This window comes from Tyto alba, unplaced genomic scaffold, assembly GCF_018691265.1.
Source record: "Tyto alba isolate M040663 unplaced genomic scaffold, T.alba_DEE_v4.0 Super-Scaffold_28, whole genome shotgun sequence".
NCBI lineage: Eukaryota > Metazoa > Chordata > Aves > Strigiformes > Tytonidae > Tyto > Tyto alba.
In genome coordinates this window covers 17,747,103-17,771,106 of record NW_024881302.1, presented here as the reverse complement: position 1 = coordinate 17,771,106, position 24,004 = coordinate 17,747,103, and the positions used below count along the sequence as shown (strand labels likewise).

At 52.0% G+C, this 24,004-nt stretch overlaps 1 protein-coding gene across 5 annotated transcripts in view; it reads right to left on the bottom strand.

The window, feature by feature from the left end:
- Positions 1-24,004, bottom strand: part of RAB11FIP3 (RAB11 family interacting protein 3) — a 79,579-nt gene that overhangs the window by 4,876 nt on the left and 50,699 nt on the right. For 3 of the 5 annotated variants that reach the window (XM_042798567.1, XM_042798568.1, XM_032995384.2), the window contains 9 exons: positions 21,342-21,529; positions 18,045-18,218; positions 13,410-13,544; positions 9,931-9,966; positions 7,148-7,241; positions 5,391-5,494; positions 3,311-3,451; positions 2,206-2,287; positions 117-254 (listed from right to left, as the gene is read on the bottom strand). In XM_042798567.1, coding sequence (XP_042654501.1) covers positions 117-254; positions 2,206-2,287; positions 3,311-3,451; positions 5,391-5,494; positions 7,148-7,241; positions 9,931-9,966; positions 13,410-13,544; positions 18,045-18,218; positions 21,342-21,529 — 1,092 coding nt within the window. The remainder of the gene's footprint in view (positions 1-116; positions 255-2,205; positions 2,288-3,310; positions 3,452-5,390; positions 5,495-7,147; positions 7,242-9,930; positions 9,967-13,409; positions 13,545-18,044; positions 18,219-21,341; positions 21,530-24,004) is intronic. The other 2 variants (XM_042798569.1, XM_042798570.1) reach the window with 1 other exon arrangement.

The window sequence follows — 24,004 nt, the reverse complement described above, 5'->3', positions numbered from 1 at the left end:
CCAATGCTCCAGTTATACTTATTTTTTTGAGAGGCTGCAAAGGCCAGCTTCCCCACATAGCCCTAATTTGGGGGACTAGCAGGATGGGGCTGTGGCAGGCAGCCTCGACTACTTACCTCCTGCGTCGACTCTTTCTCCTTCTGAAACTGGTGCCTCTCCTGACTCAGCTTGTCCCCCATCTTCCTCTTTTTCTCCTGCTCCTCTGTGAGCTGCACAGTGAGGTCTTCGATCTCATCCAGCAGCTTCTGCTTCTCCTGAAATGACACGGAAGACAACAGTCACAGGGCTCGTCTCCATTCAGTGCTGCCAGGGCTCTTCCCACTCGCTCAAGGACACGGCGCACGCTGAGCACTGCAGGGAAGGCTCTTCTCGCTGACGCATTCAGGGGCTCTGCCTGCTGGGATTTCATTTGCTGTCTGAGGGCTTCAGAGCCCGAGCGCTTTGGCAGCAGCGAGAAGAACCACGCACCAAAATAGCACTGCTAAGAGAAAGGCAGTAGGAGATGACTTAAGAATAAATGCACACAGGCAAATATCTGCACTTGTGTGGCTTTCTGGGCAGCGCGACGCTGGCGTGGGACGTGGCTTGGGTGGGACTGGGGCCAGCACAGAGGCTACAGGCCAGGGAGAGACATTAAATGAAAAGGCTCCTTAGGTCTGAATTTCAGAAAAAGCCAGGAACCCAAGATCTTAAGCCATTCTAGGAATGCTCACTCTCACTTTCAGATATGAAAGAATTTAATTGAGGACTGACCCAAGAAGGAACTTGATCAGTTCAAGCCAGGATGTAAAACATACAGCCCAGCTCTCCCGCTCCGTCCCCTTCTTGTAACTCAAAGCCCTGACTGAATTTTTGAGAGGTCAGGTAAAGCTTGTCACGGTGATGACAACAGCCCTGCGCAGGACCCTTCTGCCTATGACCAATGCACCCCCTCCTCAGGCTCACAGCTTCCAGCCTGGCTCTCCCTGCAAGGAAGGTTTTGGCTTTCAAAAAGCCAAAAATGCCACAAGACCCCAGCCAACGCTGGTGCCGGGTGGCCCGTGCCACGAAGTGGTGAGGAGCAGCTCCAGCTGCTGAGTCTGGGTGCCCCGCTCCGTGGAGCAGAGCACCAAAAGCACCACGCCAGCAGGGAACGCTTACGCTGACAACAAAATCCTGATTTCGGACAACGGACAGGAGAGCAGCTCATCAGCAGGGCCTCTCTCCTCGGCAGAGAGGGGCAGCAGCTGCACCTTTCACTCCTCATTAATCCCATTAACTGCGGAGAAAAGCAACACTGCTCTACAGAGAGATTAAGGATGAAAACCAGCTTTGCGTGGCTGAAACACACCTAGGCAGGGAATTTATCCTCCGACCCACAGCGGTTTCCCTACCCTCGGCCTCAATGCACTGTGCTTACAAGGTCTTGGCAGACAAAGACCACTTCATCGTGGCCACGTCAGGTAGAGATGGAGCTGCCGCGCTCTCCCGCAGGCTCCAAGACTCTGAGTGGATGAAATGCTTGAAGGCCTTCAGCTGGGCAGAGAGGTCTGATTTCACTTACATTTTAATTTAGTATCTGCCACAAACGTGAACAGAAACAAAACGCAGCCTTTGTGCCAGATTTTACATCTGTCACCCACATCCTCTCCGAAAAAATGAGGATTCTGTCCGTCCCATGGAGGCCGCGGCGCCTCGGGAAGCCTCCCTGGGCCCTGTCAGCCTCAAATCCTGAGCAGGGCGAGAGGATCTGGGAGATAACACGGCGCTTTGAAGCCTCAATTCACAAATCCCAGCGAGGGCGTTATCTGCCCCGGGCAGGAGATGAAGCATGCCTACTCCTCTTCCTCCCCTGCAGCCGACTGTCCCGCTGCAGGCTGCGGCCGCAGGGATGGGGACAAGCTTCCACAAGAGGGCACGAGTCCCCTCCTAACCAGCCAGGACAGGGCTGCCACCGCTGCACGCTCTGCCTTCGCCCAGGCTGCACGCTCACGGAGGGATTTATTACGGGTTTGTTAATCCCTGATTCCCAGGCAAACACCGGGAACCTGCACGGACAGCGGTAGGGGATAGCTCTGGTCCGAGGCGAGGTCTGCAGGGACTGGAAGGCAGCAGCTGATTTCCTTGTTCCATTAAACGGATCTCCCATAGGCCCCTCGTGTAAATGAGAATTTCGGCCCAGAACCCAGAAACACAGCTCTGGCTCGGGCACAGACGGTCCCTCACCTCCTCGAGTCTTTCAATGTTAGCTTTTAAACACGGGACGCAGGATCTCAGCTCGCCGTTCTCATCATCCAGTTGCTGCAGCCTGCAACGGTAAAGAGATGTGTAAGAAACTCACCCAAGCATCCCAAGTGTAGGAGACTTGGTTGAAACATCACTAGGAATATTAAACTAGGACCCGCTGAAGGCAAGCCAGCAGGGATTTATCTTTTCAAAGCAAACCCTGAGGCTCCCACTACTTCTACTCCCAGGGGAAAAAGTGGGGCACCCACATGACTTCTGGCAAGCCTGCTGTCCACGACCTTCTCAACCAGGTCCAATGCTATTTTTTGGGCCACGGAGCAAGCCTCAGCACTAGGCTATTTTATATCATCAGCCCATGGAGCAAGCCTCAGCACTAGGCACCAAAAAGCAGACACATCGCCTGGGCGGAGGTTCAGAGAGGGCTTCAGCTTGGCCTTCTCCAGGCAGAGTACCATCCATTTGTCGTGGTAGCTGTCCTACTATGAAAGCCTGGTAAAACACCTCACTGCCTTCATCTTTCATTTACTGCAAGGGTTGAACAATAGCAAAACACGTTCTGGAAAAGTAGCAAAAATCCTGTCAAATAAATGAAACTTCTCTCACACCCCTTTCCCCTTCGAAAGCCAACAGGCAGCATGAAGCACGCTGTCCGGCACACTGCCTGTCGGACAACTCTTCCTTCCCAGATATTTGCTGTTTCCAGGAAGGTGGAAAACATCTGAGCATCAAACGTACTTCCATGGGTCATTCACGGACCTCATTCACACACCTCCCATTCATCCACCTCTTCATTCACACACCGTGGGGCAGGCGCACGGACAGAGAACGTGAGCTAAATCCAAACCGCATCAGGGAAACTCAAATAAAGATTCCGGGACTAGGTTCACAGAGGGGCTTGATTTTGGAACGATGGTAGGAAAACCAGCCAAAACTCAGGGCTTATAATGACTTTAGTTACACTTTTAACCAAGCTAAACTCACTGCCTGCTGCACTTTGTCTCCCCAAACGCTGCAGTTCCAAAGCAGCAGCCCGTACACGTTTTCCAGCAAGCCCTGCAACCACCCAGCCCTGCCCCAGCCCCACCTGGCCTGCAGGTTCTCAATCTCGATGCTCTTCTCCCTCTCCATTTTGCTCAGCAGCTCCCTCTGCTTCTTGATCTCCTCCAGGAGTGTTTGGTCAGCTCTCAGCTCCTGCTCCTTCAGCTGTTCCTCGAGAGCATTTGCTCTGCAGAGAGGAGAGAGGGAGGATTAACCGTTCCTGATGGCTCAGCCCCGGCATGCTGCCATCCCAAGGGAGGGATCAGACTCTCTCCCCGGCCCTTCTCCCACCGCACAGCAGAGCTGGGAGAAGCAGGCTGTAAAACAGGGTGACCTTTGAGGGAAGGTACACCTATCTTCATCTCAAGCAGCAGGTGTGTGAGGGGTTCACTTCATCCCAGCAGTGGGAAAGCAACACGGTCCATGAAACCCCCAAGGATGCTACTGCTGACCAACATAACAGTCCAACAAAATAAGCCAGGTGGTACATGCTGGTGTTGTCTCTGTTTGGTTTTTTAAGCCTCCAAGCTGCATCAAAACCTTTTTTAAGGGGAAGGCCAACAAGGGGGTGAGGTAAGGCTGAAAGCACAGTAATCATTTTATATCCAAGAGCCTGCGGGTCACAGAACAAGCTACTTAAGCGGAATCTCATAGAATCATTGAGGTTGGAAAAGACCTTTAAGATCAGCGAATCCAACCATAAATCCCAGGATTGTGGTTTCACCTGTAGAGGCCATGGTAGCGAAATCCTCCTTCAGCCGTTTCTAGCATTTTGGGCCCATTTGCTTTGCTCTGACGTAGCCTCATTACCCAGAGAAAAGGCGACAACGGCCCCAGTTCTCCACCTTTTCACACTTTCACAGTCCTCAACCGAAAACACGGGATCCGCAGGTCAACCTTGTGTGTGTGCCTGGGTAACAGCAATTCCCACGCGGTCCTGAGACTGCGGCAGTGCAGGCAGCGGCCGTGTTTGCTCAGAGAGGAGCAGAAGCATTTGCAGCACGCCCACCCGCCCGCCCGAGCGGGCAGAGGCAGCCCCCAGCAGCGGGCTGAGGGCTGCCAGGGGGCTGGTGGGCTGGAATTTATGCAGTCGCTTTGCACGGGCAGGTGGGGGAAGGCTTTTGCCCCATCGACCTCTTCCTCAACCAGCCAGGAGTACACTTGGGGCTTTACTTGATTAAAAGCCAACTGACGCTTCTGGGCCAAGCCGCTGAAGTGAAAACATTTCCCTCGCTGCAAAGTTTATCAGGGCTTAGAGAAACCTTTGTTTGAATCGCTCTGTTCCCCGACACGATTGTTACTTAACAGTCTTACAGCCCTATAGATAAACTCCTGCTGGGTTTATCTGCCAAGGGTAAATACACTGTTGGAAGAGGGAAGCCTGCCAGATTAGTAAAGACAGCATCACATCAAATGGGATCCGAAGGACTACACCCCCGCCAGGATCCAAAAGCAACAGGATCAAGGTTAGCTGCGGGAAGGGTCGAGATGGGCAGCAGGGACCCTGCTGTACCTTCCACCCAGACCCAGGGTGAAATAAGGGCCAGAAAGAGTCCATACAGAGACAGTATGAAGTATATATCCGCCCTGAGTGGGAAGTTTTCCAAGAAGCATGGCCCCACTGCAGTCCTCTGAGCCAACCCCTGGAGCTGCAGAGACCTTTCAGGGGGGACACGTGGGGCAGGGAAGAGCGTAAAAAAAAAGACACCAAACCCCCAAAGATCTAAAAAAGCACTGTTACAGTTACATGCATCTGAGCAGAACGTTGCAAAGGAAATGTTTGCCATTTGTCCCGGCTGAGCTGCAAGCTGTTTGCCGGGCTCCTGAGAACTTGTCAGAGACCCAGAAAAGCGGGTGTAGGATGGCGCAGCCCCGCACACGGGCCTGGAGTGGAGAAGGCAGCCCGAGCCCCGGCTGGATTTAACCGCGGCTGCCCTCTGCCAGCGCGGGATCGGATTGCCAAGGGCAGAGCTGTGAAGCTTTCCTGCTATTTTCTGTCCGCCTCCCTCCTCCCCTGCAGCTCCTGCCTGCACGCGGGGAAGGCACGGGGTGCTGCAGTACACGGGTGGGGAAAAGGAAAGGCCCCGCAGGCGGCGGGAAGCTGCGTTTTGGCCACGGCACCGTACCTGTGCACGAGCTGCAGGTTTTCCTGCTTGAGGCGGCTGTGCTGCTCGCCGTTAGCAGCCGTGTCCTTCTCCAGCTCTGTCACCCGCTTCTCCAGGAAGACCACCTGTGTGATGGGAGAGGAGTGGGTGTGGGGGGGGGGATCAGCCACCTGTGCCCAAACCCGCTGGCAAAGGGGCGCCGAGCGCCGGAGCAACCCCCACGACCGCAGGAGCTGGGGCTGGCTCCTGGGCAAGCTGCTTAAAAACGGATGGGTGCCACAGGAACCGGGTGGCCACGACTGCCTTTAAAGCATCCTTTTAAAAAAAAAAAATAATCCTTTTACACCCTGGCTTTGATCTCTCCCATATACCAAATCGGGGCCAAACGCTTCACTCCCTCCTTTCCTTCGTGAAGACACCCTGCATGGAGGGCTAGAGGGGAAGACCCCAGCTCTATCACCAGAGCTCCCCTGCCTCCAGGTTAAGCCCTGAGGCTGGGGATAACCACCCGCTGCCCGAAACAGGACAAAAAGACCCCGGGTTCACAGTCACATAGGAGGAAACAATGCTAGCTGGTAGGAAAGGATCAGAGATGAGCATTTTCTCCCTGTACTTAATATGGGGACTATTATTTCAGCTGAATCTGCATTTTCATTCACTTTCCCTACATAGCGCACAACTTTGAACAGCAAAGGGGGCCAGGAGTGCCCCTCTACTTCCCACCCAAGCATGAGTGTGGGTGGGTGGGGAACTGAAGAAGGACAGAGTTCCTGGTCCCAAAATTCCCATTTACATCCATAAAAGAACAATCATGAACGAGAGGCAGTTAGGAGCACGTCTGCAAAACCTGAACCATCGCTCTGGGGAGAAGGGCAAGTGACATGCAATTGTATGAAAAAAAGAAACATGCAGAGGCACAAGGCCTTTTCCAGAAGTACATACATGGTTTCCCAAGCCAGATGCCTTAAAGAACACGAGTGTTTTATTCAACTTTCAGACTTGGAAAAATGTTGATTTTTGATTTTTTTTTTAAAGGTCTTCTATGCATTATGATTATATCTGAGCGCAGCCACACATATATGTATTTCTCTTTCACATGCTGCTCCATGCAGCGCTCTATTCATGATTCCAGAATTAAAAAGCTATTTTCAAGGAGTTTCAGGACTGCAGACATTTACACAAGCCACAACTCGCCTATCTTTAACTTTCCTTCTTTCCCTCAGCTATATTTAGCTAAGGGCACTCAAATAAAAGCGTTCTTGTGCTCCTGCCCAGCTCCCATCTTGTCCTACAATCCTTTTCTCGTAAAACCCCAGTAAAACCCAACAGGACGAGCACAAAATTAGCTTTATATCCTGACGGCACCGGCAGCAAGAGCGTGCCAAGGGAAGGAAGTCCTTGTTTTGGACTGGGCGGCTTTGCTCATCTCAAAAGCAGAATTTGAGAACATCTTATTGCAAGAAGCAGAAGCGAAAACGGCCCGCGAAGGGCGAGCTGGGGGGGGGGGGGGGAAGCCACCCCAGCTGCAAGCGGGGCAGCACCCAGGAGGAGGCACCAGTGCCACCTCCCGACTCGCCGGAGCAGCTCTGCAAGGCGACCGGGAGCGCTCTCACGGCCATCCCCTCGGTGCCGAGGGCTTTGCCCGTCCCAGGGGCGCCCAGGTAGCCAGGGCCAGCTGCGTGGCGAGGGAAGCTTCAGCCTAACTCCTGCCCTGGGGGGTCTCGGAGCGCTGCAAGCCACCGCGGGCTCCAGGACAGCGTAGGCAGCACCGCCCTTACCTTGTCCGTGATGTCCTCCTCTGTACACTCCAGCGTATCCCGGTAGGACTCCTCCATCGCCCCCACGGACAGCGCGCTCGTCTGATGCAACTGCCTACAACAGAGACAAACCGCCCCAACCCACAGCAACACGAACATCAGAGCGAGCATCGCAGGACATGGCGATTTCAGGCGGCACAGCCACCCTTGCAGGATATGGGTCCCCTTCTCCCCGCTCCTCAGCTGCCACCTCCTTTTCCCAAGGGGATTTAACAGCGCTGCTCCTTCGCCGGCTGCGGGATTTACAGCAAAGGACGGCGTGGGCCAGGCCCTTCTCGGCACCACCAGCTCCAGCGGGCAGCGAAGCTCGCCGCCTCGGTGCGCCCCGGTGACAGGGCAGGTCTGCTGGGACTTCATACCGCGATCATTTGCTCTTTGGAATGGGGAGAGATAAGAGCTCACTCTTTTCACTTTCTTTACGACATACCAGAGCCGCGTATTACCCAGCAAAGGACAGAGTACTCCACTCTAGTCACTGATAAGGTTAATAAGGAGCTGGGGGGGGGGTGCAGCGGGTGCAAGGGGAGGGAGGGGAGGAAAAAAAAAAAACCCCAAACCTTTTGTGAAACACCCCAGCCCACCTCCCCACAGCTGAGAGCAAGCTAATCATTAGCAAGGCCTTGTGACACTGGCGTCCACAGCTTTGCGGTGAGCTAAAGGACGCCCCGTGGAGGGGCTCGTCCGTGCTTAATCCTCATGGTATCGCTGCAGATCAGCTCCCGTCATCTTGTGGCACAAGAAGCCACTACTGCCACTGGGAGGGGTGGTTGTGTTCCAGCTCCGTGAACCCCAGGGCAGGTGCTGCCTGGAGAAAACCACCCTGCTCTCCCACTGCGACACGAACGACGAGCAGCCCGATCCACCTTTGAAGCCAGCGCTGCTTTGAGCGGGAGGTGAGCAAGAAAACCACGGAGGTCTCTTTGAGCCTCAGTTCTTCCTAGGTGTTTGTAATGTGGGTTCTCAAATTCACCCTGTTACACAATATGCTCATGCCAATACTCGTGAAGCATAACTGGCACTTACCGAAGAGACCACAGCTGAGTCCCAGCCTTATTTTGCATCCTCACCCTGAGTATATTTAGATTCTGAAATCTTGGGCGCATTTGTCATTTAAATCATGCCAAGCACAACAGGGCCTAAGCAGCTGAGATTTCTTGGCACAAGCAGAACCCGAATAGCAAAAATCAGGAAAGGGCCCTTACCAAAATAAAATCAATTTCCTAAAAGCAAATGTTTTGGTATTGTTCTGTAATTACAGTATCTGCAGAGGGCTTTCTTTGGGCTGATCTTAAGGATCTGGCTCCACTCTGCAGCAAAACCCTGTTATCGCTCTTGTTATCACAAGCAAAACTCAACTGCTCTTGTATTAACCAGTATTTACCTAAGCCCACAAGTCCCAGCCTCAGAAAAGCATCTTGCAAATGCAGAGGGCCAGGAGGTTGCGATCCCCCATAAGACAGGGCATCTCAATCCTCAAAAGTTTATCTCAAATCCCCCCTAAATTTGCTCTGCCAGATACGGGATAAAAACTGGTCCTAAAACAGGAAACCTGGGGAACAGGCTGCTCCCTTCAACCTTCTTTCCTGCCAGTGTTTTTAACAAAGATCTAGAAAGTAAGATGACCGGAACTAGGAAATGTAATATCAAGGACCTGCTTCCTTGCCAGGAGGGGAAATTGTGCCAGGGGAGACTTGCTGACTGCAGGACAAATAGAGAAGGGAAAGGTGTGAGAGCACAGCTGGGAGGGAGAGGCATACAGAAGCTGCTCGGGTCAGCACAGGGAGCAGACCGTGCGCCAGGGCACAGGGGTACGAGCGTCACCCAAATAGAGCTGCCTATTCCTCTGCAGCATCCCGGCCCCACTCGGAAGCATGCAAAGAGAAAACCAACAACTGCAGAGGGCAATCTCCCTCCCGAGCAGGGCAGAAGCAGGCAGGACAGGTAAGGTAAACCTCAGTATATTCTTAAAAGCGTGACGACACAGGATCAGGAGTGATGATGAAGCTGGGAAAAGGAAGGTGAGCACCAGGTGTCATGGAGAGGGGATGAACCCTCCACCCCAACGATTCAGAGCAAACTCTGCAGCTTTTCCTGTGCGGTCAGGAATAAAAATGCCCACAAGGAAAGGGCGACTGGCATCACACGCGATGGTCCCACAGGACAGAAGCAGCACAGAGTTAAGCCCCAGGGTGGGGGTCACCTGCAGCCGCCCCCCAGGAACTCCCCCAAAACCCCAGACTGAGCAGGGAGGGCTGCTCCTGCGAAGTCAAGTGCTGAGAATTACTCTGAGCAAAGTAAAACGGAAACAAGAGAGCTGTCTAAGGTGGCTGGCTTTGGTGGGTGCTGGAGAAATCCCTCCGAGTGGGTGTACTGACTGGTCCGGTCTAGAGACCCACCACGGTGACACTGGGGAGGAGACAGTCCAGAGGGACATGCCCTTTTGGAGCTTCCTTCTGCACCCCACATGCCCCCCGCTAGGGAGAAGGCACCCCTACTTTCGTCTTGGAAGTCATCAGGTTGACACCAGCCTCCAGCTGCACGAGTGAGCAAACCCCCCCATCATTTCAGAAAAAAACAGCTATCGCCAACTCTATCAGAATTAAATGTGCTTTTCCCCAGCGCTATATGCAACACGTCCAGAAGTACGACACTGCAAACTTATTTTGACAGCCTTCCTTCTGCGGGCCTGGCAGCCAGCACGGACACCCCTCTCACCAAAAGCAGTAATTGGAGTATGAGCTTACCTTGCCACCTTCTTGCTTGAGAGTCTTTTATTTGGACTGCGAAATGAAGGAAAAAAAACAGGAAAGAGTTAGGGAAGCTGACAGTGGAGAGCAAGGGAAACGGGAAACCGGGAGCACTGCAGGGCACATCCTTTGCTATGGCAGGGGAGCACCCACGCGGCACGCGCCACCCGCACAGCCCGGCCACCCCCGGCCACCGAGGAAACCGCTCACCTAACTTGACGACGCGGCGAGAACGAACCGAGCGGGGGGTAACGCCGCGGAGAAAAACTCACCGCCTCCAGCAACCGTACCCTCTCCCCAGCCGAGCCCTCTCCTGAAAGCTGATCCCCAAGTCAAACGCTAATAATAGCCGGGAGGAGGTTCGGTGGGCTTCAGCCCGGCGCTGACTTCAGAGCGGGCCACGTCGCCTGCAGCCCCCCAGCACCCCAACCCTCCCGCCCCTGGACCCCCCCCCCCGGCCCCGGGGAGCTCCCTGCCCGGGGGCTGGGGGACAGGGCACACGCCTCCTGCCTGCAAACAGGCACTTCCATCCTTCTGCACGCTGGTTTGTGCACCCCAAAGGTTTTTCTCACTGTTTGGCTCTGGACCGCCACAGAATTGCTGCCTGCTTGTAGCTCAGAGATTTCAGGAGCTGTTGATCACGTCACTTTGTGGATTTTAAGCGCAGGCACCGTTACAATTGCTGGGGAGGGGCACGAGCTCCCCTCTGCACAGATAACTGATGGAGATCACACCCCCCCAGCTCCGTGTGTGCCCGAGCCAGCTGCCACCATACCACAGCGGTCAGGGTTTAGCTAACGCTCGGCGTGACCCACGGTACAAACAGCCAAGGTCTGCGTTACCCTGCGCCTGCCCCCCCCGGCACAGGGCTGCAGGTTCTCCCCACTGAGGAAAAAAAAAACAAAACCAAACCAAACCACAGAAACAACCTTTTTCAGAAAAAAAAACCCATAGTTGCTAAGATGCTCCTTTCAGTCCTTTGGTCATGACTGGGGCAGCTGCATGCTAGTGAAGCAAGAGGGGCTTGAGTCTCACTCCTCATCTCCCACCCAAACACGCACTGTTGTCAAACAGATGCCACCAGGAGACATCACTGACACCGAACTGTCACCGAACAACGGCAGCAAACACGGCTCTAGCCCGAGAGGAGAAGCGGCAATTGCATTCCCTGGTGGTTAGCTCAGTTTAAAGGGGGAAAAAAAAAAAAAAAAAAAAAAAAAAAAAAATCATCTGGGAGTCCATTCCTGCCTAGAGCTGCAACAACTATATTAGATCTTAGAAGGAAGAATTAAAAATAGCTGAGGACAATTTTCTTCTTAAAAAAAAAAAAAAAAAAAAAAAAAAGCAAACAATGACTGACCAGGGGCTGTTGTCAAGGTTACCAGCTCTCGTGTCAAAAGTGCATCCTCAAACCCCAGATTTCCAAGGAGTGCAAGAGCCACTGCTGGCCGGGCTTCAAGGGTGCTCAGCACCCGCCCGAGGGGAGGAGGTCAGGCCCTCGTGTTTGCCAGCAAACGCAGCGAGTCACGTATGTCCTCAGCACCAGAGGGAGAAAAAATATTTTTCTCTGCAAACAGCTTATGAAAAAGTAGTGCCGGCACCTGCGGGTCTCTCGGGAGGGGATGAGACAAAACCTCTGCTTCAAGGGCAGTAAAACAAAACACACTTTCACAAAACTGGTTCATCCCAAGCTCCTTGCGGATTTCCTCCCTGCCTCCCCGTGCCGTGGGCTGGGGCAGCAGTGCCCCAGTGCTGGGACCGGGCTCCCCACCTTATTCCAAGTGCAAAACACTATATATGCCCCCAGCCTTTAAAAGTGAGGCTGTTACGTGGTGGCTTGGGCTTCACTCCAGCTGCTAGCATCCCCTGGAGCAGGCGCCTTCAAGCTTTATTTCCCAGACACGGCGTGACGCTGCTCGGCCCAGATTTTGGTCCCGTTTCTGCTGTTCTCTTCGCCTGCAGGCTGGGATTTGTCCGCTGCACCGAGGGCTTCACGTCCCGTTGCTGGTGATGCTGGGAGCAAACAGCAGGTCCAGCCACGTCCCTCGTGCTGCGTGGGGACACCTCTCATCCTCACCGCAGAGAGGGTGGGCAATGCCCCTTCCACCAGGCCAGGGCGCAGGGGGGTGGAACAAATTCCAGCAAATCTGCGCACGGGAAACCCTGAAGACAGGCGGAGGAACCCCACCTGCTCATCCTGAGCCCAAAGGGCACATGTTAAATCAAAACCTACGGAATTCCCACCGCGGGACAGGGAAGCCTCCTCTGGAAATCCCATCCATCACAGGAGGCTCTGAGGTGTCGGCTCAGTTTTGCAGGTAAATTTGGTGGAGAAAGCCTGAAATGGGAGCAGGGGGTTCTGGTGTATCCAGGGAAGTCCAGCATTCTCCTTAATAACTGTGTAACTTGAGACCCATCACTGACCCTCAAGGCCTCCAACAAAACAGTCAACGATTTACCCGAGAAAAAGAAAGGGAGAGAAGTACTTTTTTCATTAAAAAAAAATTAAGGTCAAACTGCTACTTGTTTTCCAGTTCTCTTCCCATAGCTATATAGCTCAGGAGAACTCTGATGTCACACTGTCCCTGTAGAGGACAGATAGAGACCAAGAGCATAACCAAAAACCAGGCTTGGAAAAGCACGCCAGATGCGAGAAAAATTATCATCATTAATACCACCATCCCTCCACCCAGCGGACTGTAAACAAGTCTGAAAAAAATAAACAAACAAATAGAAATCCCTTCCCACTTGTTAAATCAGCAAGTCCAGCTGCTGGCTGGCAGACCTCAAACATTACATTCAACAGCTCATGAAGGTCCCACGCAAAGGCCCCGACGTTTATGGCATCTACCCGGCCAGTGGTGGCACTGAGGCGGGCAGGAGGCTGGCAAAGCGGCGTGAAACAGGATTTTACTGCTGCAAAGCAAGAGAGGTCCCAAGCCAGAGAGCAAGCTGATGGTTCCAGGTTACTGCTGCAGCAGGAAGACAGGCTGTACCTGCCCTTGCAGGCTGTACCTGCCCTTCCAGGCTGTACCTGCCCTTCCAGGCTGTACCTGCAACTCAGGCGTGCCTCCACGCGGGGCATTATCGGCCAGAGAGCTGGCGGTCTTTTCCTTGGTGACAGAAATACTGTACACGATCAGCTTACAGCTTCAAGTCCTGACACAAGGACTGCATTACTTGGAGCGTGAAAAAGCACCCACCACTCAGCAGGACATGCAAAGAGGCTGCCCAGAGCAGAAGGGAAGACTCTCATTGTCTGCCAGCCTCCGTGGCTCAGATTAAAGGAAAGTTCTGCTCACCCTCCATAATGTTATTACAACCTTTACCACCTGGACAGGCTCACCTTGTTTGGTGAAATTCATCCCCTTTCACAACCAGGAATCAAGCAAAGGAAAGCTGTGCAAGACAAGAAGAGTCTTCCCTCCCAGAACATCATTCCCAACACCGAAATGGTCACACACAAGCCCAATTACCTATTCATTTCAAGATCATTCAGGCGAGCAGAAAGATCCTCAAGGCGGTTGATTTGTTTGTGGCACTGGCTACAGTAAAATTCAAACGCTTCATCTGCGATAATGCTGTGCAGTTTCGCAGCGAGCGGATTGGTGCTAGAGAAATCACAAGGATCATTTTTAACAGGACAGAACAGACAGGGCTGATTTTCATCCAGGGCTTCTAGAAGCTGACCGTACATTTGGGACGAGGAGATTTTGGTGTGAGATATAAGATTCACAATTAAAAACTTTAAGGCAGATTGGGTCACCTCCCCCCCCTTGGTTTTAGAAGCCAAATCACAGTCAATCTGGAGTTGCTGTAAATTAGCAGGACTTCCATCACTCTCCTCCCACAGATCCAGAGCAGCTGAGCTTGGTGCACGTTTCCAAACCCCTGCGCCTGGCAGCTCTTGTGGAAGCCCCCCTGGAGAGCCCAGGGAAGGAGAAGTGCCTGCTTTCCACAAACTCACACAACTACAAAGTTTATTTTGCGATATGATTTTCCAAGCAACCCATCTCAGGAGGCTCTAGCAGTGGTCCTGGTTTGCCTCGGTCAATGCAGACTGAACTCACACACTGCTGGACTGGGTGCCACGAGCGCAAGCCAAATCCTTTGGTCGGTCACACTGTTTTCCAACGGGATGCTTTAAAAATAAAGATTTAAAAAAAAAAAATCTGTGCTGCTGCAGACTCTCCGTTAGTAATGCAGAGAGATTTTCACTGCAAAAAACTTTTAAGCTAAGCTCAAAAAGGTGGTTGCAGTTCAACTACACTCTCCTACAAAGTGAAGCTAAGCAGCAGCGTTGCCTTACTGTAGGGGATGTCACTTGGCCAGGGGACATGGGGGTCTGCAGGACTTTGGGACGCTAGTGAGTCTGATCAGCTTTTAATTTTCAGCTGCTGATGTGGAAAGCAAGCTGCCGAGGCGCTCACTGACACTTGGCAAACCAGGGAGGCACTTCTCCCACCTGACATGGCTTGGGCAGGACAGCGTTTGGCCAAGGGATTCTGAACAGCAAAGAGCTTGTGTTACCTTGGGGCCAAATCTATGCCACAAATCTTTTCTGCAGGGAGACATGCTTCTAGAAGCCATGGACTTTAATCAAAGAAAGGTTAATAGTGAAAAAAACAAAGCAGTTCAATAAGGAAGACAGGTAAAGGTGTGAGCAAACACAAGCAAGCTTAAAACCAAAAGGCATCTGAAAGGTCAATCCCGTGATACACACTGGCAAGTCCTGGCCCGGGGGATGCTGAGTGCGCAGGACATCCCAGGAGGGGTCCCCTGGCTCAGCACTTTTGGTGGCAGTGGGGTGTCAGCAGCTCAGCCACCCCCAGGGTCAGGCCTCTGAGTTTGTGCCGTCTGTACAGTATTTCCGAGCGCCCTTAGAACAAGCAACTAGACAACAGTAAATGCCAAATTGCTCATCTCTTCCCATTCCTAGAGAAAAAAAAAAAAAAAAAAAAAAAAAAAATTGAGAAACATTCCCCCTACCCCCTAGGTCAGGTCTGGACCCAGGATAATCGTTACCCACCAGCAGTCAGTTCAGTTGCTCAGGCTTTGTGCAGGGTAAGAGGTGAGCTCTGTGGCAGGCGATGGCCCCTCTTCTGGGCTCTGCCCCCCGCTCCTGGCTGCACGAGCCCCGTTCAGCGAGCCCTCCTCGCCCCTGCCGGGAGGCAGAAACGCCTCACCCGGCTGGGCGCGCCCCTGGGGCAAGGCATGACCCCAAATCTAACAGGCGTTAATCAAAAACGGGGAAAAGAAGCGCGGGGGAGAACCCACGGGCCAGCCTGGCAACTCCTGGGGGGCGCGCGCGGGTATACCTGGCCTCTGGCCGCGTTGGGTGCTCGCCCGTCGAGGGGGCGAGAGCTCAACCCCCCTGCCCCTCGGGGCAAGCCGCCACGCTCTGCGCGTTGGGCATGCTTTACAGCTACACTCTCCTTCGGAAGGTTTAGTTAACGTCTTCAAAACTGCTGCTGCACCACCAAAAGAGAAAGTCGGCCCTGACCTGCAGCAACGCGCAGGTGTGGAGATTTGACAGCAGTTCTACCCTGTCGGCCCCGTGCAACTGGAACTGCCCAAACTCTACAAAGGGCTTTGGGAAGCTGGTAGGAAACCAGCAGACAGCAAAAAAAAAAAAAAAAAAAAGTTACGACAAGTTTACACTGCTGCAGAAAGTCACAAGCGGGTATCATTCCAAAGGAAAAAAGTATATTCTTGTCCTCAACACAAGTGCGTGGCTGGCAAGGGACCGCCCCTGCCTTGCACAGAGATGCATTGCCTGATGGAACAACAGGTCTCCGGTGTTATCTGTCACCACAAAGACTTTGCAAGCTGCAGCAGTGGATGATCATTCCAGCTTTTACTTTTTTTCCTTAGAAAGCAATTATCGACAGGTTTTGTACTGCCATACCAGCTCGGCTGCCACGGGGCCGCAGCGCTTACCGACGCAGCAGGTGGAACGGGTGAGCGTGAGGAGCTTTTTCCTTCCAGTTGCCATCCGTTTCCCACCAAGCGTCGCAGAGAGACTTCTCCTACCAGCCCGGACGTGCCAAGGAAAAGAGGTGGCAACCCAAGAGGGGGGATCTCAAAGGCACACGCAAGGATGAGGCGGGAAAATGCTACACCCCAGAGCGTTCCCTGAAGGCTCTTGGTTCTTGCATTAGTCCTCTGGTGAAGATCTGGAGCTGTGGCAGGAAAACCTGCCAACATTATTCTCATTTAAAGACTCTCGAAACACGGAAAGGGTGCGTGGTGATGCGACTGTTTACAAGTGATACTGTTCCTCATATTCAAATCACCACCAAAGAAAAAGTTCAGCCCGAGCCAGGGATATCCTACAGTTCTTTAAGGCTTCATTAAGTTTAAATGCACTGGGGTGGCAGGGCTTTGTTCAGAAAAACAGCACAATCTCAGAGACTGATCAGCTAAGGACCCTTCATGCATACAGTGATAATCCAAGGTAAGGGCTAGACCCGAAAGGCATGAGGAAATCCTTGGTTTCAAACAGAACCGCATTCTTTACTCTGGAGGTTTAGCAGGGTTTATCTGCAGCCTGTCTCCCCAGCAAGCCCCAGCAGCGAGTCTCCAGCGTAAACCACCAAGAGCTGCGTGGCCACGTGCCGAGTGAGGCCCTCCTGGCAGAGGAAAGATGCTGCAGAACACGATCTCATGGATAGGATCCAAAGAGACAGAACAGCAGAGGGGAGATGGTGCCCTGGCAGAGCAAGACTTGAACCCTGGGAGTGTAGAAAACCTGGGAGCTCCGGACCGATATTAAAGAAAAAAAGTTTAACTGATTGCAAAGCTCCGAGTATTTTCTTGCCAGGAGCCTTCTGGACTAGGTTGGAGGCGTACCCTCAAGGAGAAACTCAAAACGAACACCAAGGCTGGTTTTTATCCAAGAGCACTTTCTGTGCTGCAGCAGCAGTACGGCCAGCCACGCTCGGCACTTCTGCACAGTGCATTCAGAGGACAAGCGTGGGTGAGTGACGTGTCCCTTCCACTGCAGGGCTTCCCATCACAAGCGCCAGCACACCGGTTTCCTGAAGTAACGTGTTAGGCATGCTTTACAGCTACACTCTCCTTCGGAAGGTTTAGTTAACGTCTTCAAAACTGCTGCTGCACCACCAAAAGAGAAAGTCGGCCCTGACCTGCAGCAACGCGCAGGTGTGGAGATTTGACAGCAGTTCTTCCCTGTCAGCCCCGTGCAACTAGAACTGCCCAAACTCTACAAAGGGCTTTGGGAAGCTGGTAGGAAACCAGCAGACAGCAAAAAAAAAAAAAAAAGTTATGACAAGTTTACACTGCTGCAGAAAGTCACAAGCGGGTATCATTCCAAAGGAAAAAAGTATATTCTTGTCCTCAACACAAGTGCGTGGCTGGCAAGGGACCGCCCCTGCCTTGCACAGAGATGCATTGCCTGATGGAATAACAGGTCTCCGGTGTTATCTGTCACCACAAAGACTTTGCGAGCTGCAGCAGTGGATGATCATTCCAGCTTTTACTTCTTTTCCTTAGAAAGTAATTATTGACAGGTTTTGTACTGCCAAACCAGCTCCTCAGTCCACCCTGCACTGGCTGCAAGGTGTGCAGGAAAATGCTACAACCTGCTTCTTGCTCCATGTATCCCCTTAGGCTGCCTAGAGAAGGAAGGCTGCTGCAGCTTGTGCAAACCCAACCAAGCATCATATCAGAGCCAAAAATACAAGCACAAGAGAGAAACTGAAAACAAAATGTCATCCAACAGGACCAGGGGTAAAGGTACGCTGTGTTTTTTTCGACCGAAGGTTCTGCAAGGAGCCAAATCTCTAATAGGAGTGGGAAGGTGACGCCGTTCTGGACGCATGTGAAATGCAGACTGCTCTTCCACCTGCTGCCAGGCACTACTGCCTCTGGGTGGGCACTGTTCAGGGAAAGGAAAGACAGAGGGAGGCAACTCCTTGTCCGCTTCCAGGCTGATTATCCCATTGTACCCAAAGTTTGCCAGGAACCCCCTCTCGCAGACCGACTAGTGTGCAAACTCAGAGGGAACAACTCTCACGTGCAAAGCACAGGCGAAGACACTAAGCAACAGAAACTGGTTAAAGCACTGCCAGCGCTGCACTGAGCGTTACCTGGGAGAGAGGAACGAGGAGCTGCTGAAGCTGCTTTCCCCGTTACACAAGCTGTCCGAGAACAAATCTGCTTCATTCCCTTCTCCATAATCCTCAAAGTGCTCTTCTCCACTAATGACCGTAACAATGGAGTGGCTGAGGTCTGAGCCCAGGGGCAGGTCGTGCGGATGGGATCTGTGGGAACGGAGAGGAGGATGTTAGAGGGTGGCCAATGCATCTGCTTTCTTCTAAGCCACGTCTCCCATTTCGGCAGACCAGGCTAGCTCTTCCTTACAGCACAATTCACCTTGTGCCTCGAACACAGAAAAGGCAACCCAGGCACCACCAGGAAAGCTGGCAGCAATTTTTTCATAACAAACCAGTGCTTTTTCATGCAAGCTCCCCTGGCAGCTGCAACATAGGATTTGGGGACAGACTTGCAAGACAGTGCCCAGGGTTGGTGGCAAGCCCTCGCACAGCATGTGCGCGACTGAAAGCATGGCAGAGAAAAAGCTCCAAAAACCACACCCTAAAGATGTTTTGAGTCACGTCGTCAGCCTATGTGCTGGGCTCACGCTCCGTTATTGCTGTATAATCCTATCAAGAGCACCAGCATTGAACACTGCAAACCCCCCCCCTCCACGACACAAATCCCAGTGGTTTACAGGCAGCTGCCAAACCCAGCAGCGACAGCCCCCCTGGCAAGACAAAGGAGCCCTTTGCCTGCTCCTGCTGGGATAACACTGTACGTGCTCATGACAATCTTGGAAGGGAGAACGCGGTTTCGTGTGTTTTTAACACCAGATCCAGAAGGCTGCAGTGTGTTACACCCAGCACAGGTCCTGGGACATCCCTTGCTTCGGAGGGGACACAGCTCAGCATAGAAGTAAAAGTTTCTGTAAGCATCTTTTCACATGTGCAGCGCTGTATGAAGTCAAGTAACCACGGCAGCACACACCCACTCTGAGGACTTTCCTGCCCAGGACTGCAGAGGCTTTAAAATTAAGCTGGGGGAAAAGGCAGGGGGCATTTGTAAGAACCAGGCTGTGAATGCAGCCCATATGTCTATGAGCCACAGGTATGTGTTTTGAGAGGGCTACCACTGCTCTCCTCTCCGAAATTCAATGCTAAAAAAAGCAGACTCTATTGTTATAAAAACTGGTATTTCAAGGCTGTGCCCCCATCTTCATCCACTTGCTAGGAGAGAGAAAATGGGGGTATGCGGTATTAAATCAGAAACAAAAAAAGATTACAGATAATCCATTTATGACAAAACCCTGCAGCATCTGAAGGATTTGCCCTTATCCCGCTAATAAAAACTTATCAACCCTCCAGCCAAAACAGCAGCAGATCTCTGTTTAACCACAGACGAGTCCAGTCCAGCTTGTGGGCATCTGCACATCCTCCTTGTGCACTTGAGAAGCACCGTTTTCCCGCAGCGGGATCCGTCAGAAACCCATCCTCCCTGGCAGTGAGTCAGATGCTGCACCCAGCAGACCATTGCCAAAAGCATCGGAAATCTCTCCAGGAATAGAAGGCAGGGGTGGAATTTTTAAACTCACACGCAAAACCCAACCTTAAATCTCTAAATTTGGGGCTGTGGTTTGACAAGCACTGTACAGAAGCAGATCTGATCAGGCACCTGGAAACCCTCAGCCAGGGATGCTTCAGGCAATAAATAGTACAAGTATTGCATATACACCTATTGGAGCTCTAGCAGCTTCAGTATCCAGAGTCCAACTAATCTTTACTACAGATGGCCTAAATAACCACTTAAGCTCAAACCATCTAAGGTATGCCGAGCTTCAACAGCTACTGAAAAGCACTGTTGAAGCTTTGATTCAGTCCCCCAGCTGCGCTGGTTGGATTGTACTTACTGACTGTCCCCTGGAAGAGTTCTGGGCACTACAGGTGTAAAACTATTGTCCTGCTTGGGGTATGATGGCACCAAAACCAGCCCTTAACAACTTGGGAATAAAGTTCCAGAGGTTTTCATCTCAAGCTTTCCAAATCTTTAAGCCAAACGAACTTTTTCAGCTACCTGGAATTTGTGCAATTTAACACACCTAGCAACAGGCACTGCTGTGCTTGGCCAGGGCACCCAAAGGACACCCGACCTTCCCAAGCCCACACTGGGAGCAGCAGGGAAGCCTCAAGAACAACCTAATCTTAAAAAAACTCCCAAAGTATTTTGTACCTCCAGGCAGGTGAAACCAAGGCACATTATTCTCCCCAGAGGACGAGAGCACACGCAGGCTGCCATGGCCCCTCCAGAGACACTCCGCTCGGTGGTCGGGGAGCTCAGCAACTGCTTATATCCCAATTTAACTGTCAGTGAGCTGAACGTGCTTGGGTGAGGAGAGCCAAGGCAGATAATCTCATTTCTTCTCTAATCCACAACACCCTTTCAAGCCCCGGTGCTGAGTGCCTAGCAGTACTCACCGCTCACCACATCCAACATCCCTAGATGTGATTTTGGGGGTGGGAGGGAAGCCTGGTGCTTTCTAAAAGCAATAGGAACTATAAGTAGCCACCAGAGCACCAAGCCCGGGTGATGTGTTTTGGGCCAAAAATATTCTGTGCATTAGCAGACCTTAAGTGATGATGGTTCTAAAGGTTTCAGCACAGACCAGTGCTCTTGAGTCACTATTAAAGGAGTTATCTCCCCTCCCATCTGCCAGCATCCCAGTTCCACCCCCAAAACCACTTTTTTTCTGCAAAATCTAGGAAATGAGGTGGGCCCAGGAGCAGTTTCGCCAGCAGCAGTTCAGACCCGGGGAAGATGATCTTAGCTCACACTTCTGTGCTTCAGGCACAACTTTAAAGCTAGTTATTACAGGAGGTGGTTGCACATCAAAGGGCACACGCGTGTTTAGGTAAAACAAGAATACGGTGAGCTCCCCTCCTGACTTGAAAATTATACGTTGCGTTTCTGGCTTAAGTGATAGATTAAAAACTGCAAGTATTTCAGGTGTTTGGATCACCTGAGAACTTATTTTAGAGGTTAAAGATGCTAATGAGGGTACAGAAGTTCTCCCAAGGCAAGCAACGATTAACTCAAAGAGATTGCCAGGCCGAGCTCCAAAACAGCCTACACATGGTGCATTCTAATTATTATCATTATTCTTAAGAAGAGCTATTTTGGTCTTGCATGAAGTTACAAACACAAAGAACAAACCAACCAGTTTCAGCAAGACAGACTCAGCCCACTTCATTTTAAATCCTCAGGCTGAGTCTCCCTCGGTCCTCATCTGCTCCCAGTTTGCCTGAGCTTCCTGCCCCGCACGGTGAGTTTTGCTCCTGCCCGTTCCCACTCACCCATGCTCCGGCTCCTCGATGGGATCCGTGAACTCCGAGTGCACGGTGGAGTCAATGGCACTGTCCGTTTCTACCTCGTCGTGCATCTCGTGGTGTACCAGTGTGCTGGTGTCTTCATCCGTGAAGGTTTCGCACTCGCTGTACGTGCTCTCGGAGCCCATGTAAGCACTGTCAGTCACCTCATTTGCCTGTTAAAAAACCCAGGAGGAAAAAAAAAAAAAAAAAAACAAAAACAAAGTAGTATAGCTACCCGGTTTCATTACAGAGCAGGACAGAACAGCTAATTACTGCTGTGTTGCATTTCTAAGCACAGAAATGCAACCTCCTGAAACCAGCGCGAGCCGTGCCCCGTGCCCAGGTGCTGCTCTGTCTCCAGGTCCAAGGACCAAGCGCTGCCCCGGGGTGCGCCACAGCCTTTGGGCCATGAATGCTTTGCAATAGCAGTGTTTGAAAAACAGATTACAGAAATATATGTATTAAATAAGAGTTGGAGGGAGATTTTGTTGTGAGCAAGTACGGATTTGTTGAATCCAGGAGGGATTACCCGCTGCTTACTCAGTGATTCTGACCACCCTTGCTATCACCCACTCCATTTTAAGAAGATACGTTATTAATCTGAATTTGCTGTAAAAACCACCATTCCAAGCTACCAATTAGCCCTTAGAGCACTTTTCCCCCCATCTAGTAATACAAGGGCATCTTCCATCCGTCAACGGAAAATAAGCTGGTTTATAAATCTTCATTCCGGTGTCTAATTTGCAGGAACTGCATCAGCAGGACACTCAGATGTCCATGCTTCAGCTGGAACAGCATCTCAAATAATTTGTACTGCTTCCCCACGTCTGTTACCTGCAGCAGGCTCTGCGAAAGAAGCGCAATTCAGGTTTTAAGACACCATGCTACAAGCATAAAGGACTGGATTCTCCTGCCAGTTCCGCCCCTTAGGCGGGTGTTCCTCTTCGGTTCTGCCTGCTTGCTCCTGTGGGTGGGCAGGGATGATCCTCCCTGGACACACGCGGTGCTGAGCCTTGAACCATCCCCATGTTTGGAGGAGAGCTGTGGGAGTGCTAGAAGAAACACCCTCCTAAAGCAAAAGCTCTTGTTGCCCATCAAAGCGCCAGCTCATTTCCCAGCGTTTATGGGCTTTCCCCAACGCACCTCAGAACAAATCAAATCATTTCTGGCTCCGGGATCTCAATCGTGGTGGGATCTGTCAGTGCTGGCGCTGAGCTCCAGCTGATCCCCTGTCACCCTGGAGGTGTCGGGCAGAGGGACGGGAGCCCTCCTGCCTGGCCTCGAGAGAAAAAGATGCTCATGAAAAGCCATTTGCTCCATCAAGTTCACCCAATGGGATCGAACTTGTTCTGTTACTGAGCACACTCCCTCTAGCACAGCAGCAGGGCAAAGCAGCAGCATTTTGAATGCAGGCACCAACACCGAAGCAAACACCCCTCTTCCTCTGCCAGAGAGCACAGAGCAGCCTTTAGTTGCTTTTTCCAAGGATTTTCAAGAAAATAAGATTTCTCAAAGCAGCTGGAAATAAAACACACAGACATACTGTCCTTGCGACCTTTCTGAATGAAAGCTGCCCATTCAAAGCAGGGTATGTACACGGCAGGGTGGAAGATTCCTGCTCATTGCTGCAGACGTTGCCCTCCGGTAGAAGGGCCGCTTTTAGGGCACGTGCCATATTTGTACAGCAGGAGAGCACCAGACAAGAGAGACAAATATCCCACTGCCATCACGTTACCTAGACTTCACAAACAGTGCTCTCACCAGCCTGATCCTCCTCTTTCGGGTAAATACTCCACACCTCAAAGAACTTCTGCAACTTTCACTGGCACAAAGTGGCTCAAGGCACAACCAACGCCTCATTTTTTGTTTCACCCACGGATTCCCAGGCTGCCTCAACACATGCAAGGCCAAAAAGGGATAGCCAGAACTCGCGTAGGTGCTCTGAAAACCCTGAAGGGATGGATGGAGAACTGCTCAACAGCGGTTCCTGTTCTACACGGACACTGAGGATCAGAGGGCAGCGACCGAGTCGACACCCTGGCTTTGCTCCCTGGGAGAGCTCTCATCAGCCCCTGGGCCAGCCGAGCACACTCGGCTGGATGATGGATGGAGACACGACAAGACACGAGCCCCTCCTGGAAGCCTGGCTCAGCTGTCGCAGACCCACGCTGACCTACGGACACCAGCATCTCTCTAGGGCACCACCCTGAAGTTAAATATGACAAACTTTTACAAAACCGGAGTCTAAAGTCAGCATCAGGAGAAGATGGGGTTGTTCAAGTGAACTCGATTCAGAGAAGAGGCTGCTGTGGCAAATGTCATCCCTAGCAGAGGAGAGGTCGGCTTTCACTAGCCTTAGAGATAAAAACAAAAGTCTCCTAAAGCCCCCACCCACTTTAAAAAGCATAAAATCCAGCAAGACTACTTCTATACCTAAAGCTGGGCACTTGCTTTACTGGATTTATACTGCACTTCCTAGAAACACCAGCCAGGCTCTTAACACTCGGGCAGGAGGAGGAGGAAGATTTGGAAGTGGAGGCTTGGTCTGCCAGCTTGCTCACGGGCACGCGAGGACATCACACCGTCCCCGAGCCGAGCCCGGCAGCTGCCCAGCCTCCAGAGGAAGGCGTGCTCGGGCAATTCAAGAG